The sequence below is a fragment of the Scyliorhinus torazame genome, chromosome 10, assembly GCF_047496885.1.
Source record: "Scyliorhinus torazame isolate Kashiwa2021f chromosome 10, sScyTor2.1, whole genome shotgun sequence".
Taxonomy (NCBI): domain Eukaryota; kingdom Metazoa; phylum Chordata; class Chondrichthyes; order Carcharhiniformes; family Scyliorhinidae; genus Scyliorhinus; species Scyliorhinus torazame.
Genome location: NC_092716.1, coordinates 129,320,096 through 129,341,581, shown reverse-complemented (window position 1 = coordinate 129,341,581; position 21,486 = coordinate 129,320,096). Strand labels below are relative to the sequence as shown.

The following is a 21,486-nucleotide window of genomic DNA, read 5'->3' as shown; positions in this document are numbered from 1 at the left end:
TCTTTAGCTGTCTCTAGGATATGTCAGAGTAATGGGGCTGAGGGTTAGGGGCTTTCCGTCTGCGGAAACGAATCCTCTAGTTTCCCACAGGGGTAGGAATTCTGTTAAACTATTGCAGACATATAAACTGTCCGAATATATGTCTGCCGGGGTTGGAAACGAGTCGGGATGGTCTACAATGTACGCTATGGCTGCCAGTTCTGCTGCCTGCGAGCCTAGATGTCCTGGCAATTTTAGTGAAATCTCATCTAGGGCGCGTCCCTGCGCGTCCTCCACATAAATGCCGCAACCAGTGATTCTCTTTCCATTCAAAACTGTGGAGGAGCCATCCACATAAATTTTCAGGGGTGCGCACGCGTCTGTGGGCTCTCTGGTGTGTACTACCTGCTTTCCTGGGAGCTGACTTACGTATAAATGGGCTTGTGTTGTGTTTTGTGGTGATGATCTCATACTCGTGGGGTACCTGCATATTGCAAATTATCAGCTAGGAAAGTGTGGGTCTTGGTTCTTTTAACTGTAATGTCCCGTCCCTGTAAAAGAAGGGTCCAACGGGCTGCGCGGATTTGGCTGACTGTGCCATCTTTAAGTCGACCATCTAATAATAGCTGTGTTGGGGTGTGTTCAATGAGAATGGTGATGGGGTTGAGTCCTGTAATGTAGGTGAAGTACTGCCCAAAAAACTGCGAGCAGGTGCCTTTCACAGGCAGAAAATCCTTGCTCGACAGGATCTAACACGCGTGAGGCGTATGCCACGGGAGGTAATTGGTCATGGCATTCCTGAAGGAGCACGGCCGAAAGTGTTCGGTCGGTGCTTGCAACTTCGATTGCGTACGGGGAAAGTGGATCTGGGACCTGTAATGCTGAGGGCTCTTTTTAAAGCATCCTCTGCATCCGTGTGCTGTGGAAGCCATTCCCAAGGTGCCTGTTTCTTGAGAAGGTCGGATAGGGGCGCTGCTTTTGTGGTAAAACCATCGATATGGTTTCTGCAGTAGCCAACTAGTCCTAGAAATGACCGGAGGGCTGAGACATTATGGGGAAGGGGTAAGTTGACGATCGAGTCAATTCTCTTGCTCGATCTCGCGTTTACCATGAGTGATTACTGTACCCAAGTAAATCACTTATTTCTGCAAAATCTGGGCCCTCTTGGGGTTCACTTTACCTCCAATCTCTTTTAGGACTGCCAGGAAATGAAAATGAAAATCTCTTATTGTCACAAGTAGGCTTCAAATGAAGTTACTGTGAAAAGCCCCTCGTCGCCACATTCCAGCGCCTGTCCAGGGAGGCTGGTACGGGAATTGAACCGTGCTGCTTGCCTGCCTTGGTTTGCTTTAAAAGCCAGTTATTTAACCCAGTGTGCTAAACCAGCCTCTGTTCGGCGAGAAGCGAAATGTGCTCTCCCTTTGTGTCTGTGTAGTAGCAAGTCATCTATGTACTGGACCAGACAATCGGGGTGGGAAAATTTTGCTAGTCCATTTGCCAGCTGTCGGTGGAAAATGGAGGGGGAGTTGTGGAAGCCTTGTAGAAGACACGTCCACGTATATTGTTGTCCCTGGAATGTAAAGGCGAATTTGTACTGGCACGCTTTATCCAATGGAATGGACCAAAAGCCGTTGCTAATGTCCAAAACTGAATTTTTTTTTGACTGGAGTCCCTGATTGAGCATGGTCTCGGGACTCGTGGCTACGGTGGGGGCTGCTACTGGGTTACTTTGTTCAGTTCCCGGTAATCAATGGTCAATCGCCATGATCCATCGGGTTTCCTGACGGGCCAAATTGGTACGGTGTTCATGGAGGCTACTGATCTGAGTACGCCTTGATCAAGCAGACTCGGTATTACCTTTGAAATTTCTGCCTCTGCCTCTTGGGGAAAACCGTACTGCTTTTGAGGTCTGGGGTCGGGACCTGTAATATTTACCAAGCCAGCTATTTTGCCGCAGTCGTGCTTGTGCTGTGCAAATGCTGCTTTGTGTTGTTGCAGGACTTCCCTAACCTGTTTGTCCTGACTCATGGCTCGAGGGTCGAACCAGGAGTCTCCTACTGAGCTAATTCTGTTTTCATAGTCTCCAACTGTGAGCGTGGCCGGGGCTCATGCTGCCTTTGCCATTCTCCATACACATTTATTAACCGGATCAAAAGCGAGGTTGTGGGAGCTCATAAAATCGATTCCTAGGGTGTGTTCAGCTGTTTGGGGTAGATCGACCAAAACTACAGGGTGTTTAGTTGTAATGTTCCCTATTTGTATCGCTCCAGGGGCTGTGATGTGTCCCTGCTGTAAATGACCTGTAAAGCCGCTGAGTGTGATGGTGCCTGTTGTGGGCCACGTGTCTCGCTGACACATCGTGGAGGAATTGAATGTGGTGCGGGACCCTCCTGTGTCCCAAAGAAATTCTACGGGGTGTCCCCGGACTTTGCCTGCTCCGACCAGTCTACCGGACCTGTCCCAAAGGGTGCCGCAGACCCAAGTTGGGGAGCCCAAAAACCGTCAGTCAGTGCCGTTCATGTCTATGGTCTCTGAACGGGCGTTAACGCTATGGATTGGCTTTGCCCTATTCTTATTTAGGATGCCTGTCTGTTGGTTTCTCTGCTGCTTCTGGGGGGCTTGACATTCTCCTGCAAAGTGTCCCAATTGTCCACAGTTGTAGCATTCCTGGGATTTGGGTTGCTGTGGGCTGTTCGTGCCCTCATTTACCCATGCGAGGTTCTGGTGCGTCCTAACTGGATTCATGTCTGCCTGCTCTTCCTCTGGTTTTGCCAATGCGGTTTTGCCTTGGACGGATTATTCCCAAGAGCGGGACAATCTTTTCAAAACCCATTTCTTGTTGTGGGCCTCGTCTGAGGGGTCGTAATTTGCGCAAGCTCTCTGTCCTGCCTCTGTTGCATGAGAGACTAGGATTCGAGTCCATTTGGCCATATTATCCGCAGACAAATGGGCGCGGGCTAACTCTCCGAATACCGCTGTAAAATGTACCCACAAGCGTCCAGCATACGCTGTGGGTGCTCTGTTTTCTTTTGCCTACGCTTTTTTAGGCCTTCTATGGGGTCTCCTCTGTTGTAGCCGATCGCATCTAGGATCGCTGCATGCATTTCTTGGAGGGTGCTTCCCCCTACATTCTGTGGGTCAGGAAGGGCTGCCACGACTGAAGGGTCGAGGCTTAAAACTGTGAGCTTGACTTGCTCCTTTTCGTCCAGGCCGTACATGGTAGCCTGCTGTTTAACTCTAGCGAAAAACTGGTGGGGGTCTGATGTGGGAAGGAATGGTGTTATTTTTACACACGCGTCCAGGAATTGGGTCACGGTTAACGGGGTTGTATATAGGAAATCTGCGTTTCCTTCTGCTGCGGCCCTGCGGTGTGTGGTTACAGGATTCATGGGGGTGTGTTCTGCCTGTTCAGTTCGGGGTTGGGGTGCTTTTCTCTTCTGGGGTTTTTCTTGCGTACATGTCCCATGTACATATCTGCGGGCAGTTTCATTTAACCCCTGCCAATCGGGGCCGTTTTCCTGGTCTAACTGGGGTCCAAACGTACTTTGAAACCCATTCTGGACAGAAAGCAGAGATTGCAATTTGCTCCGGCACTTTGCGTAATCTACGGAGCTCTGTCCTTGTTCCGTCGTGGAAGTGTGGAGCGCTCGTACGGCTGCTTTTAAATCATTGCACTGTTTCTGCAATTGCTCTACCTGTTGCTCGGTTTCTTGTCTTACCAAGACCGTGCATTGTGTATCCTGGTAGGCCTTATCGTACTGGGTCTGAAAACTATTCAAATGGGCGAGACGAGACTGGTGTGCCACCTTGGCATCATCGACCTCTCTGTCGCTTGCTGCTAACTGTTCTCAGATTCGCTCACATCTCCCTCACTATTTCTGTGTCTCTCCTCAATCTCTCTACGGAGCGTCCTAACAACCTCCTCTGTGCCTCGCAATTGTGCCAAACAGGACACAATTGCCATCGGCTTGCGAGCTTTCCCTAAGCTCTTCTTGTGTATCTCTGAAAGGTTCTCCACCAAGTATGTCCTATACTCCCGGGACCTGTTTCGTCATTGGCGCAGAATTCACTCCAAAGGGGCCATCCTTTCCCTTTGAGATATTTCCAGATCTCTTCTTCCCATACACAGGACACTGTCCTACTCTACTGGTCGCTGCGACCTCAAATTCTTGGGGGTTCATAAGGCGTTCCATTGCCTTCATTGCCATTTTCTCTCTATCTCTGGGTTCTCTACTGAATTTGGAACAGGGGGTGATAAAGTGGTGATGTAAACACGGGTACGGCTTACGCTATTTTCCGGCCTACAAAACTCCCGACAGTTTTACGCAACAAAATCTCTCAGGTTTACCTTGTATCCCTGTTAGTACGTATGCATTAACACACTTCCGAATCTCGGAGGTTTGATCAGTATCATTCTCACACTTGTAGTTTTTCTGTTTCCAATTGGATTCCAATTCAGATTTGGCGTCTCTCGGAGTGACTAGGCCATTTCTAGGTCAAATCCCATCTGGGTCGCCAGTAAATGTTGCTAACTGTGTTTCTCTTTATTTGGCTCTGAATATGGCGGTCAATATGGTCGCCTTCCTTAATTCTAATTACGTTTGCTCTAGAGTCACCAGGTATCTTTCGATACCGCCACAAGGTTCAAACCGAATACTGATCAAAGATTCGATACACCAGTTAGTTAGTTCAAAGTCAAATGCTTATTTATTTACACACAGTTAAATATACTCATGCACAAATACTACAGACTAAACTATCACTACTGCTAAAGCCTATACTTAGCGGGCGCCCACTCAGTCAGAGGAACAATGGCCGTTGTTCGGATCTGAGGCTGCTGGGGTCGAAGTGGTGAAGGGGAACAGCTAAGGTTGTCTGTCTGGTAGCGTGCGTTGACCTTGGACTTACTTGCTTCTGGTGCAGCTGTTGGACAGGTCTCTCCTCGGTGAGAGCTGGATCCAAGAGAACGATTCTCTCTTGGGGGCTCTTTCGTATACCCAAAGGGGCTTCACGCTCTTTTGGGCAGGCCTTGAACTTGGCCCCAATTAATTGGGCCGTTTCTCTATCGTTCCTATCGATTTCCTCCAAGAAAGGGGTGGGTGCCCTGATGGCTGGGCATGTCCTAGGTGGCCGTTGGCCTGCTTTGTTCTAGTCTCCTCTAGCGCCGGGGTGTCTGCCTTAGTATCGGTTACTCAAATGTTACTCTGTTGTTCCCAGAGATGGGCCACTAGTATGCTAATGGGTTTGCAGTTTTGGTCTTGTCTGGGAGATGCGGCTCCAATATGCAGATAAACCCTGAACCTGCTTGTTTTCTCAGTATTGTCCATTTTCCCTGCAATCTTTGCAAAGTGTCCATTTTGTAATCGGGAAGTGGCCATCCCAGATGGCTACAGAAGGCAGAGAGGTGATTTGGTAGAGGTGTACAAGGTGATGAGAGGCATGGCTAGCCAGAGACTTTTCCCCAGGGTGGAAATGGCTGTCACGAGGGGCCATAATTTTAAGGTGATTGGAGGAAGGTATAGGGGAGATGTCAGAGGTAGGTTCTTTACACACAGGGTGGTGGGTGTGTGGAATACACTGCCAGCAGAGGTGGTGCAGTCAGAGTCATTAGGGACATGTAAGCGACTCTTAGACAGGCACATGGACAGCAGTAAATTGAAGGGGTGTGGGTTGGGCTGATCTTGGATTGGGATAAATGGTTGGCACAACATCATGGGCTCAAGAGCCTGTACTGTGCTGTACTGTTCTATGTTCTAATGCAGTCTCCCAGAGTACTGCATTGGAACGTCAGATTTGATTTTTGTACTTGAGCACTGGACACAGATGCACTGATGGTTGCTGATAGGCAGGGATAGACTATTAGGAGCAGCTTCCCGCCAACACTGTGTACTGATTGATCCATTGCCTCTTCTCTTTTTCCAGATGCACCATCCTATACAGATGAAACCAGCTGATAGTGAGAAGAACAATGGTGAGTCATTCCTTGCTCATCAGAATGTAGGACACCATAGTCTTGTTTCAGGAGAGACTGTGTCTATCTGGTGTGCACGATGGGGAAAGCATACACCTTTGCCATTTGACCCCTCATGCCTTTTCAGCCAGTGTTACAGACGCCTGGTCAGCCCTCAACAATGGCTGAGATACTGAACCAGGCGCATAACATTTTTAAAGTTTTAAGACTGCAGAAAGATCGATTCGTTCTGGGGTGATATTATAAGAAATAAGGCTTGGCTATTTTATAAACCAACTTTATTAAAATGAACGAAAAGAAAACAATACTTAAACGTTTTCTTCAGCTGGAACACTAACTGATTATATGCAGTTTCTTAACCTTAACACACTAGTTCCCAGTAGACAACGCTATAAATGAACATAGCTCTCATGCCACTATTGCAGGGAGTCAAAGGCAATACTTGCATTTATGAAGCAACTTTCTAGTAGGGACATTCGTTCTGAACCCTTTTCCAATGCCTGCTTTGGTGGCAACTTTCATGTCCTCCCTGCTCAGTTTCACAGTCTTTGTAACTGTTCAAAACAACATTCATTGCCACTCACTCACTTGTTCGCTCTCTATAAGCTCTGCCCACTCCCTCAAGCAAAGGTTCTCCCTCTGAGGTGGTCAGACTTTAACCTATTCTCATTATCTTGGCTGATTGCCCACGCCCGTTTATACAAAAGAACAGACAAATAGGTCATCAAACTCTGTGATGGGCTGATGGCTGGTCAAGCAAGGTTGACCCGAATAACGATGAATCTTGAGTGGATCATCCTGGCTGATTCAGGACATCCTGTGTATTCCCACTAACGAAGGTTAATTCTGAATGGGACAAGGTAACTCTGGTTGTGGGTGTATCCCTCAGACTCTGCTGCTAGCAATCTTTTCCTTCAGTCTGATTGACCCCTAAATTGCCTACTGCAACTTGGACTTCATTTCTGGACCCAAGTTTGAAATATCCCCTATGTCGCCAGTCAATGAGATGGTGTCTGATCTGTGACCTAGCTCTTTGTTCAATGTTTGTTAACATGTGGAAAGCAAACGTTAGCAGAAGAGAATTCAAGACTTTTATCAGCCCTTTCTGTGTAGCAGCATTTCCTAATTTCTATTCTGAACGTTTTTTCGACTCTGCTTCCTAGTCGTAGCCCAGTGAAAGTTGATTCACTCTACCGGCCCACTCTCTTCAGCTCAATATCTTAAAAACCCTCCCACATGCTTTCTATTTTCCAGGGAATAAAACCCTGGTATGTGGCATTGGGGTGGTTAGTTGGCGGCACAATGACAGTGGTTCGCATTGCTGCCTTCCAGCACCAGGGACTCTGCTTCAATTTTGGTTTTGGGTGACTGCGTGGAATTTACACCTTCTCCCCGTGTCTGCGTGGATTTTCTCCGTGTGCTCCAGTTTCCTCCCACAGTGCAAAGATTGGGGGGTGGCTGAGGTGGATTGGGCGTGCTACATTGTCCCTTGGTGTCCAAAGATGTGCAAGTTAGGTTGGATCACAGGAATTGGGGGAGAGTGGGTCTTTGTGGAGTGCTCTTTTGGAGGGTCGGTGCAGACTTGATGTGATGAATAGCCTCCTGCACCGTAGGGATTCTGTGTACATGACTCCTTACATAACTGTCTGACGTTAAAATTATGCCCTTGTTTAATTGCAGCTGTGGAAGACAGAAAGCTCTTTGTGGGGATGATTTCAAAAAAATGTAATGAAAATGATGCCCGAGTAATGTTTTCACCGTTTGGACAGATAGAAGAATGTCGAATATTACGGGGTCCAGATGGACTGAGTCGAGGTAAGTAGAAGCTACATTACAGAGCAGCAGGGATGTGGTACTGAGTCGAGGTGAGTGAGTGATGTTACAGAGCAGCAGGGATGTGGGACTGAGTCGAGGTGAGTGAGAGTGATATTACAGAGCAGCAGGGATGTGGGACTGAGTCGAGGTGAGTGAGAGTGATATTATAGAACAGCAGGGACGTGGGACTGAGTCGAGGTGAGTGAGAGTGACATTACAGAGCAGCAGGGACGTGGGACTGAGTCGAGGTGAGTGAGAGTGATATTACAGAGCAGCAGGGATGTGGGACTGAGTCGAGGTGAGTGAGAGTGATATTACAGAGCAGCAGGGACGTGGGACTGAGTCGAGGTGAGTGAGTGATATTACAGAGCAGCAGGGATGTGGGACTGAGTCGAGGTGAGTGAGAGTGACATTACAGAGCAGCAGGGATGTGGGACTGAGTCGAGATGAGTGAGAGTGATATTACAGAGCAGCAGGGACGTGGGACTGAGTCGAGGTGAGTGAGAGTGATATTACAGAGCAGCAGGGATATGGGACTGAGTCGAGGTGAGTGAGAGTGACATTACAGAGCAGCAGGGACGTGGGACTGAGTCGAGGTGAGTGAGAGTGATATTACAGAGCAGCAGGGATGTGGGACTGAGTCGAGGTGAGTGAGTGATATTACAGAGCAGCAGGGATGTGGGACTGAGTCGAGGTGAGTGAGAGTGATATTACAGTGCAGCAGGGATGTGGGACTGAGTAAAGGTGAGTGAGAGTGATATTACAGAACAGCAGGGATGTGGGACTGAGTCGAGGTGAGTGAGAGTGATATTACAGAGCAGCAGGGACGTGAGACTGAGTCAAGGTGAGTGAGAGTGATATTACAGAGCAGCAGGGACGTGGGACTGAGTCGAGGTGAGTGAGTGATATTACAGAGCAGCAGGGATGTGGGACTGAGTCGAGGTGAGTGAGTGATATTACAGAGCAGCAGGGACGTGGGACTGAGTCGAGGTGAGTGAGAGTGATATTACAGAGCAGCAGGGACATGGGACTGAGTCGAGGTGAGTGAGTGATATTACAGAGCAGCAGGGATGTGGGACTGAGTCGAGGTGAGTGAGAGTGATATTACAGAGCAGCAGGGATGTGGGACTGAGTCGAGGTGAGTGAGTGATATTACAGAGCAGCAGGGACGTGGGACTGAGTCGAGGTGAGTGAGAGTGACAATACAGAGCAGCAGGGATGTGGGACTGAGTCGAGGTGAGTGAGAGTGATATTACAGAGCAGCAGGGACATGGGACTGAGTCGAAGTGAGTGATATTACAGAGCAGCAGGGACGTGGGACTGAGTCGAGGTGAGTGAGAGTGACATTACAGAGCAGCAGGGATGTGGGACTGAGTCGAGGTGAGTGAGTGACATTACAGAGCAGCAGGGACGTGGGACTGAGTCGAGGTGAGTGAAAGTGATATTACAGAGCAGCAGGGACATGGGACTGAGTTGAGGTGAGTGAGTGATATTACAGAGCTGAGCTTGTGAGATTGTCGAATGGGAGTGTGTGTGTGTCTGAGGGTGACGCACGTTTGTCTGAGGGGGCTCACATACATCAGTATCTTGAGGGTCTAGTGTGTGCATTTATCTCTTGAGGGCATACGCGAGTATGTATCTCTGAGGGTGGGCACACATGTCTCTGGGCATTGGATCACCTATTTGTGCCGGTGGGCGCATGCGCCTATATATGCAGGCATGTGCACATGTCTGTGCGGGCACCCAGTCATGTGTGTCTCTCTGCGGGCCCACGACAGTCTGAGGGTGTGTGCGCGCACGTGCGTGTTTGTGAGGGTGTACCTCTGTGCATGGCTGTGATGGTGCGTTTGTGTGCATGTCTGAGGGTGCGTATGTGTATGCGTGCGTGTTTGAAGATGTGTTTCTGTGTGCGTGTCTGAGAGTGTGTTTGTGCCTGGGAGGGTGTGTTTCTGTGTGAGGGTGTGTTTGTGATTTCATATAATTTACAGTGCAGAAGGAGGCCATTCGGCCCATCGAGTCTGTACCGGGTCTTGGAAAGAGCACCCTACCCAAGGTCAACACCTCCACCCTATCCCCTTAACCCACCAACACTAAGGGCAATTTTGGACACTAAGGGCAATTTATCATGGCCAATCCACCTAACCTGCCATCTTTAGACTGTGGGAGGAAACCGGAGCACCTGGAGGAAACCCACGCACACACAGGGAGGATGTGCAGACTCCGCACAGACAGTGACCCAAGCCGGAATCGAACCTGGGACCCAGGAGCTGTGAAGCAATTGTGCTATCCACAATGCTACCGTGTGAACAAACAAAGAACAAACAAAGAACAAAGAAATGTACAGCACAGGAACAGGCCCTTCGGCCCTCCAAGCCCGTGCCGACCATGCTGCCCGACTAAACTACAATCTTCTACACTTCCTGGGTCCGTATCCCTCTATTCCCATCCTATTCATGTATTTGTCAAGATGCCCCTTAAATGTCACTATCGTCCCTGCTTCTACCGCCTCCTCCGGTAGCGAGTTCCAGGCACCCACTACCCTCTGTGTAAAAAAACTTGTCTCGTACATCTACTCTAAACCTTGCCGCTCTCACCTTAAACCTATGCCCCCTAGTAATTAACCCCTCTACCCTGGGGAAAAGCCTCTGACTATCCACTCTTGTCTATGCCCCTCATAATTTTATAGACCTCTATCAGGTTGCCCCTCAACCTCCTTCGTTCCAGTGAGAACAAACCGTGTTTATTGAACCGCTCCTCATAGCTAATGCCCTCCATACCAGGCAACATTCTGGTAAATCTCTTCTGCACCCTCTCTAAAGCCTCCACATCCTTCTGGTAGTGTGGCGACCAGAATTGAACACCATACTCCCAAGTGTGGCCTAACTAAGGTTCTATACAGCTGCAACATGACTTGCCAATTGTTATACTCAATGCCCCGGCCAATGAAGGCAAGCATGCCGTATGCCTTCTTGACTACCTTCTCCACCTGTGTTGCCCCTTTCAGGTACCTGTGGACCTGTACTCCTAGATCTCTCGGACTTTCAAAACTCTTGAGGGTTCTACCATTCACTGTATATTCCCTACCTGCATTAGACCTTCCAAAATGCATTACCTCACATTTGTCCGGATTAAACTCCATATGCCATCTCTCCGCCCAAGTCTCCAAACAATCTAAATCCTGCTGTATCCTCTGACAGTCCTCATCGCTATCCGCAATTCCACCAACCTTTGTTTAGTCTGCAAACTTACTAATCAGACCAGTTACATTTTCCTCCAAATCATTTATACATACTACAAACAGCAAAGGTCCCAGCACTGATCCCTGTGGAACACCACTGGTCACAGCCCTCCAATTAGAAAAGCATCCTTCCATTGCTACTCTCTGCCTTCTATGACCTAGCCAGTTCTGTATCCACCTTGCCAGCTCACCCCTGATCCCGTGTGACTTCACCTTTTGTACTAGTCTACCATGAGGGACCTTGTCAAAGGCCTTACTGAAGTCCATATAGACAACATCCACTGCCCTACCTGCATCAATCATCTTTGTAACCTCCTCGAAAAACTCTTATCAAGTTAGTGAGACACGACCTCCCCTTCACAAAACCATGCTGCCTCTCACTAATACGTCCATTTGCTTCCAAATGGGAGTAGATCCTGTCTCGAAGAATTCTCTCCAGTAATTTCCCTACCACTGAAGTAAGGCTCACCGGCCTGTAGTTCCCTGGATTATCCTTGCTACCCTTCTTAAACAGAAGAACAACATTGGCTATTCTCCAGTCCTCCGGGCCATCACCTGAAGACGGTGAGGATCCAAAGATTTCTGTCAAGGCCTCAGCAATTTCCTCTCCAGCCTCCTTCAGTATTCTGGGGTAGATCCCATCAGGCCCTGGGGACTTATCTACCTTAATATTTTTTAAGACGCCCAACACCTCGTCTTTTTGGATCTCAATGTGACCCAGGCTATCTACACACCCTTCTCCAGACTCAACATCTACCAATTCCTTCTCTTTGGTGAATACTGATGCAAAGTATTCATTTAGTACCTCACCCATTTCCTCTGGCTCCACACATAGATTCCCTTGCCTATCCTTCAGTGGGCCAACCCTTTCCCTGGCTACCCTCTTGCTTTTTATGTACGTGTAAAAAGCCTTGGGATTTTCCTTAACCCTATTTGCCAGTGACTTTTCGTGACCCCTTCTAGCCCTCCTGACTCCTTGCTTAAGTTCCTTCTTACTTTCCTTATATTCCACACAGGCTTCGTTTGTTCCCAGCCTTTTAGCCCTGACAAATGCCTCCTTTTTTTTTGACGAGGCCTACAATATCTCTCGTTATCCAAGGTCCCTGAATATTGCCGTATTTATCCTTCTTCCTCACAGGAACATGCCGGTCCTGAATTCCTTTCAACTGACACCTGAAAGCCTCCCACATGTCAGATGTTGATTTGCCCTCAAACATGCGCCCCCAATCTATGTTCTTCAGTTCCTGCCTAATATTGTTATAATTAGCCTTCCCCCAATTTAGCACATTCATCCTAAGACCACTCTTATCCTTGTCCACCAGCACTTTAAAACTTACTGAATTGTGGTCACTGTTCCCGAAATACTCCCCTACTGAAACATCTATCACCTGGCCGGGCTCATTCCCCAATACCAGGTCCAGTACCGCCCCTTCCCTAGTTGGACTGTCCACATATTGTTTTAAGAATCCCTCCCGGATGCTCCTTACAAACTCTGCCCCGTCTAAGCCCCTGGCACTAAGTGAGTCCCAGTCAATATTGGGGAAGTTGAAGTCTCCCATCACCACAACCCTGTTGTTTTTACTCTTTTCCAAAATCTGTCTACCTCTCTGCTCCTCTATCTCCCGCTGGCTGTTGGGAGGCCTGTAGTAAACCCCCAACATTGTGACTGCACCCTTCTCATTCCTGATCTCTACCCATATAGCCTCACTGCCCTCTGAGGTGACATCCCGCAGTACAGCTGTGACTTCTCCCTAACCAGTAGCCGGGCTCTTTCCCCAATACCAGGTGTGTGAGGGTGTGTTTGTGTGTGTGAGGTTATGTGTGTGAGGTTGTGTTTGAGGGTTTGTTTGTATGTGCGCGTTTCTGTGAGGGTGTGTGTGTCTGAGGATGTGTTTGTGTTTGCATGTCTGAGGGTGTGTGCGCGCGTGTCTGAGGGTGTGTGCGCGCGTGTCTGAGGGTGTGTGCGCGCGTGTCTGAGGGTGTGTGCGCGCGTGTCTGAGGGTGTGTGCGCGCGTGTCTGAGGGTGTGTGCGCGCGTGTCTGAGGGTGTGTGCGCGCGTGTCTGAGGGTGTGTGCGCGCGTGTCTGAGGGTGTGTGCGCGCGTGTCTGAGGGTGTGTGCGCGCGTGTCTGAGGGTGTGCGCGCGCGTGTCTGAGGGTGTGCGCGCGCGTGTCTGAGTGTGTGCGCGCGTGTCTGAGTGTGTGCGCGCGCGTGTCTGAGTGTGTGCGCGCGTGTCTGAGTGTGTGCGCGCGCCTGTCTGAGGGTGTGTGCGCGCGCGCGTGTGTGAGGGTGTGTGCGCGCGCGCGTGTGAGGGTGTGTGCGCGCGCGCGCGCGCGCGTGTGTGAGGGTGTGCACGCGCGTGTGTGAGGGTGTGCGCGCGCGCGTGTGAGGGTGTGCGCGTGTGAGGGTGTGCGCGCGCGCGTGTGAGGGTGTGCGCGCGCGCGTGTGAGGGTGTGCGCGTGTGAGGGTGTGCGCGCGCGCGCGCGCGTGTGAGGGTGTGCGCGCGCGCGTGTGAGGGTGTGCGCGCGTGTGAGGGTGTGCGCGCGCGCGCGTGTGAGGGTGTGCGTGTGAGGGTGTGCGCGCGCGCGTGTCTGATGGTGTGCGCGCGCGTGTCTGAGGGTGTGTGCGCGCGCGTGTCTGAGGGTGTGTGCGCGCGCGTGTCTGAGGGTGTGTGCGCGCGCGTGTCTGAGGGTGTGTGCACGCGCGTGTCGGAGGGTGTGCGCGCACGTGTCTGTGCGCGTGTCTGAGGGTGTGTGCGCGCGTGTCTGAGGGTGTGTGCGCGCGTGTCTGAGGGTGTGTGTGCGCGCGTGTCTGAGGGTGTGCGCGCGCGTGTCTGAGGGTGTGCGCGCGCGTGTCTGAGGGTGTGCGCGCACGTGTCTGTGCGCGTGTCTGAGGGTGTGTGCACGCGCGTGTCTGAGGTTGGGTGCGCGCGCGTGTCTGAGGGTGTGTGCGCGCGTGTCTGAGGGTGTGTGCGCGCGTGTCTGAGGGTGTGCGCGCGCGTGTCTGAGGGTGTGCGCGCGCGTGTCTGAGGGTGTGTGCGCGCGCATGTCTGAGGGTGTGTGCGCGCGTGCGCATGTCTGAGGGTGTGTGCGCGCGCGTGTCTGAGGGGGTGTGTGCGCGCGCGTGTCTGAGGGTGTGCGCGCGTGCGTGTCTGAGGGTGTGCGCGCGCGCGTGTCTGAGGGTGTGTGCACGCGCGTGTCTGAGGGTGTGTGTGCGCGCGCGCGTGTCTGAGGGTGTGCGCGCGCGCGTGTCTGAGGGTGTGTGCGCGCGTGTCTGAGGGTGTGCGCGCGCGCGTGTCTGAGGGTGCGCGCGCGCGCGTGTGCCTGAGGGTGCGCGCGCGGCGCGCGTGTGTCTGAGGGTGGGTGTGCGCGCGTGTCTGAGGGTGTGTGTGCGTGCGCGCGTGTCTGAGGGTGTGTGTGCGTGCGCGCGTGTCTGAGGGTGTGTGTGCGTGCGCGCGTGTCTGAGGGTGTGCGTGCGCGCGCGCGTGTCTGAGGGTGTGCGCGCGCGTGTGTCTGAGGGTGGGTGTGTGCGCGCGCGTGTGTCTGAGGGTGGGTGTGCGCGCGCGCGTGTGTCTGAGGGTGGGTGTGCGCGCGCGCGTGTGTCTGAGGGTGGGTGTGCGCGCGTGTCTGAGGGTGGGTGCGCGGGCTCGCGTGTCTGAGGGTGGGTGCGCGCGCGTGTCTGAGGGTGGGTGTGCGCGCGCGCGTGTGTCTGAGGGTGGGTGTGCACGCGCGCGTGTGTCTGAGGGTGGGTGTGCGCGCGTGTCTGAGGGTGGGTGCGCGGGCGCGCGTGTCCGATGGTGCGCCCGTCCCAGTCCGAGGATGCGTGCGTGTGCTTGTCTGCGGCTGCGCGTGTGCGTGCCTGAGGGGGGGGGGGGTGCGCCTGCCTGGGAGATTTAGGATTCTCTGGGAAGCTAGGCAGGAAATTGCTGAGCCTTTGACTTTGATCTTTAAGTCATCTTTGTCTACAGGAATAGTGCCAGAAGACTGGAGGATAGCAAATGTTGTCCCCTTGTTCAAGAAGGGGAGTAGAGACAACCCCGGTAACTATAGACCAGTGAGCCTTACGTCTGTTGTGGGCAAAATCTTGGAAAGGTTTATAAGGGATAGGATGTATACTCATCTGGAAAATAATAATTTGATTAGAGATAGTCAACACGGTTTTGTGAAGGGTAGGTCGTGCCTCACAAACCTTATTGAGTTCTTTGAGAAGGTGACCAAACAGGTGGATGAGGGTAAAGCAGTTGATGTGGTATATGTGGATTTCAGTAAAGCGTTTGATAAGGTTCCCCACTGTAGGCTCCTGCAGAAAATACAGAGGCATGGGATTCAGGGTGATTTAGCAGTTTGGATCAGAAATTGGCTAGCTGGAAGAAGACAAAGGGTGGTGGTTGATGGGAAATGTTCAGACTGGAGTCCAGTTACTAGTGGTGTACCACAAGGATCTGTTTTGGGGCCACTGCTGTTTGTCATTTTTATAAATGACCTGGAGGAGGGCGTAGAAGGATGGGTGAGTAAATTTGCAGATGACACGAAAGTCGGTGGAGTTGTGGGCAGTGCAGAAGGATGTTACAAGTTACAGAGGGAAATAGATAAGCTACAGTGCTGGGCTGAGAGGTGGCAAATGGAGTTTAATGCAGAAAAGTGTGAGGTGATTCATTTTGGAAGGAATAACAGGAAGACAGAGTACTGGGCTACTGCTATGATTCTTGGCAGTGTGGATGAGCAGAGAGATCGGTGTCCATGTACATAGATCCCTGAAAGTTGCCACCCAGGTTGAGAGGGTTGTTAAGAAGGCGTACGGTGTGTTAGCTTTTATTGGTAGAGGGATTGAGTTTCAGAGCCATGAGGTCATGTTGCAGCTGTCCAAAACTCTGGTGCGGCCGCATTTGGAGTATTGCGTGCAATTCTGGTCGCCGCATTATAGGAAGGATGTGGAAGCATTGGAAAGAGTGCAGAGGAGATTTACCAGAATGTTGCCTGGTATGGAGGGAAGATATTATGAGGAAGGGCTGAGGGACTTGAGGCTGTTTTCGTTAGAGAGAAGAAGGTTAAGAGGTGACTTAATTGAGGCATACAAGATGATCAGAGGATTGGATAGGGTGGACAGTGAGAGCCTTTTTCCTCGGATGGTGATATCTAGCACGAGGGGACATAGCTTTAAATTGAGGGGAGATAGATATAAGACAGATGTCAGAGGTAGGTTCTTTATTCAGAGAGTAGTAAGGGCGTGGAATGCCCTGCCTGCAGCAGTAGTGGACTCGCCAACACGAAGGGCATTCAAATGGTCATTGGATAGACATATGGACGATAAGGGAATAGTGTAGATGGGCTTGAGTGGTTTCACAGGTCGGCGCAACATCGAGGGCTGAAGGGCCTGTTCTGCGCTGTAATGTTCTATGAGGGTGTGTGTGCGCGCGCCTGCCTGCCTGAGGGGGTGTGTGCGCTCGTGCTTGCCTGCCTGCCTGAGGGTGTGCGCGCGCGCGTGCCTGCCTGCCTGAGGGGGTGTGCGTGCGCGTGCCTGACTGTGTGCGCGCACGAGTGTAAGTGTGCCTCTGTGTTCCGTGCTGGAGCCACAATTATTTACAATATATATTAATGATTTGAACAAGGGAAGTGAATGTACTATTGCCAGTTTGCGGATGACAGAAAAATAGACAAAGGCAAGTGTTGAGAATATCACAATCTACAGAGACAAGTTAAGTGAAATTTGGCATTTGGATTATTGTTACGACACCCTGGGCAAATGCGCGGTCAATTCCATTCAACATCTTGGCCCTTCGTGCCAATATCATTTCCTAATGCAGCCTCAATGTCATTTTTAACCAATAAAGCAACTCCACCACCTGTTCTATTCTTTCAGAATACTGAGTACCCTTGGACAATTAACTCCCAGTCCTGGGCATAGGTCAGGTATTAAAAGGATGGGGGACCTGTTCAAAGACGGGACTTTTCCCAGCTTGAAGGTGCTGGAGGAGAAATTTAATCTGCCCCCTGGAAATGCCCTCAGATACCTTCAGGTACGCGCCTTCCTAAAAGAATAGGTGGTGGCATTTCCGTTGCTACCCCCATGTAGGATACAGGATAGGGTGGTCTCTGGCACCTGGGTAGGGGAGGGGAAGATGTCGGACATCTACCAAGAACTACAGGAGGTGGAGGAAGCCCCAGAGGTGGAACCTAAGGGCAAGTGGGAGGAGGAGCTAGGCGGGGAGCTGGATGGGGGTCTGTGAGCTGATGCCCTAAACAGGGTTAATTCCTCCTCATCATGTGCCAGGCTTAGCTTAATTCAGTTTAAGGTGGTCCATCGGGCACACATGACGACAGCAAGAATGAGCAAGTTCTTTGGGGTTGAGGATAGATGTGCGAGGTGTGCGGGAAGCCCAGCGAACCATGTCCATATGTTCTGGGCATGTCCGGCTCTCAAAGGACTCTGGCAGGGATTCGCTAAGGCAATGTCCAAGGTGCCGAGTCCAGAGATAGCGATCTTGGTGTGTCAGACGATCCGGGCGTTCAGGAAGCGAAAGAGGCTGAGGTTTTGGCTTTTGCCTCCCTGGTAGCCCGGAGACGGATCTTTTTAATGTGGAGAGAGTCAAAACCCCCGAGTGTGGAGACCTGGGTTAGTGACATGGCTGGGTTTCTCAGTCTCGAGAAAATAAAGTTTGCCTTGAGATGGTCCATGATGGGGTTCTCTCGGAGGTGGCAGCCATTCCTCGACTTTCTAGGAGAGCCTTAAAATGTCCGGGGGAGGGTGGGGAAATGTTTACTTACTGCATATTCTCTTTTTTTTAATAATGTTAACGTTCACCTTGTTTTGTTAAATGTTGTTAATGGTTATGTAAAAATTTTGTTTCGATTTAAAAACCTGAATAAAAAATAATTTTTAAAAAAAACCACCCAGTCCTGGTCCTCCTGTAATCATGTTTCAGTGACCACCACCAAATCATACCCATTTGTCTCTATTTGTGCCGTAGGCTCATTGACCTTATTACGAATACTGCATGCATTTCAGCACAAGGTTTTTAAATATGTCCGACTGATTTGTCTTTCCCTTGCAGGATTGTCTTGTGCACAACGTTTTTCACACATTCTGACCTTCATTAATCTGCCTCATCCCCAACTTTCACTCCCACAGTCACCTTAACATTTTAATTTCCGTAGTCATGAGACTGGCCCTGCCTGTTCATTCCATTAACCTCTTACCTTCTCCTCACATGTTGACCTGCTGCTCTGGTTCCCATCAACCATTTTCACTCCAACACTGATCCTTTTCGCTCCAACACTGATCCTGGATCGGCTCAGGTGGAGACCATCCAAACGGTACAGATCCCTCTAGTCCCAATATTGATGCCAGTGCCCCATTAAACGGAACCCCTCTTTGCCGCGCCACTCCTTTAGCCACGTGTTTACTTCCCTAATTTTCTCATTCCTAAATCAATTTGCATGTAGCTTACTCAGATTATAACCCTTGAGGAGCTGTTCTTAATTTTGTTCCCAGTTCCTGATGATCCCCAAACAGGTCCTTTTTCCTAGTCTTGCCTCTGTTGTTCGTCCCAACATGGACCACAACAATTAAATCCTCCCTCTCCTACTCCAATATCCTTGCCGGTTAGAGATGTCCCTCACCCTTCCACCGGGCAGGCAACATACCATGTGGGACTCTCGGCCCTGCTTACAAAGGATGCTATCTGTCCCCCTAATTATAGATTTTTCTGGAGAGAGTTAGCTGGATCCCTTCACTGTGCTGCCAGAATCAAAACCTGGAACCATACTCAAACCTTGGACTCTGAAAAGTATATTAGTGGGATCAGAACCAATCACCACGTTTTCCAGGGAGAGTGCAGCCTTTTGGGCCAATTCATTGGCCACCAGCCAATCAAATCAAACTGTGTCCCAACTCATTCCTTTGTTTGGTGCCGGCAAGTCTGCAGCTTCTGTTTAAACCAGCACAGCCTTTTGGAATCTTCCTGCTTGAAATTAAAGATGCAGTTTGCCTGACGAAAAGTCACACGGGCGGTAGGGTAGCGCAGTGGTTAGTACTGCTGCCTACAGCGCTGAGGAACTGGGTTCAATCCCGGCCCCGGGTCACTGTGGCATTTGCACATTCGCCCCGTCTCTGCGTGGGTTTCACCCCCACAACCCTAAGATGTGCAGGTTAGGTAAATTGGCCATTATAATTTGCCCCTTAATTGGGAAAAAAAAAATTGAATACTCTAAATTTATTTTAAAAAGAATTAAAGTCACATGTCCATTAATCATCTATTGATCAAAAATGTAACTGCAAAAATAAAAGAAAGGGGAAATAAGGGAGTAAACAGGAAGGACCCGTCCAATATAATGCAGGAAGATGTGAAGTTGTTTACTTTGACAGAAAGAATAAAGGAACTGAATATTATTTAAATAGAGAAAGACTGCAGAGATCTGTAGCACAGAGGGATTTTGGGGTCCTCTTGCATAAATCACAAAGAGAGCATGCAAGCTCAGCAGGGAATTGGGAAGGCAAATGGAACTTTGGCCTTTTATTTCAAAGCGAATGGAGTAGAAAAATAGGGAAGTCTTGCTAAAACTATACAGGGTACTAGTTGGACCACACCTAGAATACTGTGAACAGATCTGGTCCCATTGTCTAAGGAACGATATACTGATATTGGAGGCAGTCCATAGAAAATTCACTCATTTGATCCCGGAAAAAGGAGGGGTTTTCTTAGCAGGAGAGTTTTAGTTGCTTGGACTCATGGGAGTTTAGGGGAACGAGAGGCAACCTTATTGATACATATAGGATTTTCAGGGGGCTTGACAGGGTAGATGTTTGTGTGTCTTGTTGAATCCTCTACCATACTGCCCTATCGTCTCTTCCACAGGTTGCGCATTTATAACGTTTGCAACACGTTCAATGGCACAGAATGCAATCAAGACCATGCACCAGTCACAGACAATGGAGGTGAGTTCTGAGAATACCAGAGTCACACAGCTCATACGACCATTCAGGCCATCATGTCTGTGCCAGCTGTTTCAATGTGTTAGCCCATAACACTGCCTGCTCCTCGTGGCTCTGCCGTGTTTGCCCTGTCAAGTATTTAACCAATATCTTTTTGAAATGTGTTCCCTCCAACCTTTCAGGCAGTGCATTCTGCATCACGGCTACTCACTTCTGTGAAAGGAAATCACCTCACCTTCCTCATTTCTTCGATTGAAAACAATTTGGAACACCTCTAGAATCTTCTCAGCTCGGAGGAGAGCAATTCCAGCTTCTCCACATGATTGAAGTTCTGTATCCTTGGGGCCATTGAAGTAAACTTCTTCTGAACCTTCTCCAAGGCTTTGTTCAAAATAGAGCAAAATAGAGCACAGAACTCCAGCTAAGGTTTATCTCAAGTTGTGGAAAGGTGGAATACTTTTGTATTCTTTGCAACTATTAATAAAGCCAAAGATCACATAAATTTTGTTAATTGTGTTCTTGGCTTGTCTTATCCCCAGAAAAGGTTATGTACATTTATCCCCAGGCTCTTTGGTCCTCAACCCTCATTATCATTAGAGCAAATTTACTCACCTCATGGTTGTCATCATAATCCGTAAATACTCACTTTTGGGTTTGATTGTACCTGCGCATGAAACCACTTCTACTGAAATGAGTAAACCGTCTGCTTCAATGTTTACTATGTTTTGAGCTGCCCCTGTCAGGTTCTGTGCACTCCAGTTTCCCTCACTCCATCTGACAACTTCCCTGGCCCGCAACTGCCCGCAACTTGTGCCTCTCACCCGTCACGCGAACTGTCTCCCCCCCCCCCCCCCCCCCCACAACAACGCACTGTGCAGGCTCCTCACCAAGTGCACACTGCCTGAATACTGCTCCCCCCCCCCCACCAGCTCCCCGATCCTGCCACCAGCTTTTCCCCAGCGCCCCCCCCCCCCCCCCAACTCTTTCTCTGACCCCTCCTCCTCACACGCTCTCTCTCTGACCCCGCCCCCTATCTCTTGCCCGCACCCCGGCCCTCGTCCCCCGCCCCACCCCGCCCGCTCCCCCTCGACCCCCGCCTGCTCCCCCTCATCCCCCGCCCGCTCCCCCTCAGCCCTCGCCCGCTCCCCCTCGTCCCGCCCGCCCACTCCCCCTCAGCCCTCGCTCGCACCCCCTCGCCCATGCCTGCACCCGCTCGCCTCCACCCTCTTCTGTCCCCGTTCCCTCTTCTGTCCCGTCCTATAAGACCATAAGACATAGGAGCGGAAGTAAGGCCATTCGGCCCATCGAGTCCACTCCACCATTCAATCATGGCTGATTTCAACTCCATTTACCCGCTCTCTCTCCATAGCCCTTAATTCCTCGAGAAATCAAGAATTTATCAACTTCTGTCTTAAAGACACTCAACGTCCCGGCCTCCACCGCCCTCTGTGGCAATGAATTCCACAGACCCACCACTCTCTGGCTGAAGAAATTTCTCCTCATCTCTGTTCTAAAGTGACTCCCTTTTATTCTAAGGCTGTGCCCCCGGGTCCT

At 50.4% G+C, this 21,486-nt stretch overlaps 1 protein-coding gene across 6 annotated transcripts in view; it reads left to right on the top strand.

The window, feature by feature from the left end:
* LOC140430920 (CUGBP Elav-like family member 1) overlaps window positions 1–21,486 on the top strand; it is a 192,197-nt gene that overhangs the window by 109,054 nt on the left and 61,657 nt on the right. For all 6 annotated transcript variants that reach the window (XM_072518727.1, XM_072518724.1, XM_072518725.1 and 3 more), the window contains exons 5-7: window positions 5,902–5,950; window positions 7,631–7,765; window positions 19,856–19,935. In XM_072518727.1, coding sequence (XP_072374828.1) covers window positions 5,902–5,950; window positions 7,631–7,765; window positions 19,856–19,935 — 264 coding nt within the window. The remainder of the gene's footprint in view (window positions 1–5,901; window positions 5,951–7,630; window positions 7,766–19,855; window positions 19,936–21,486) is intronic.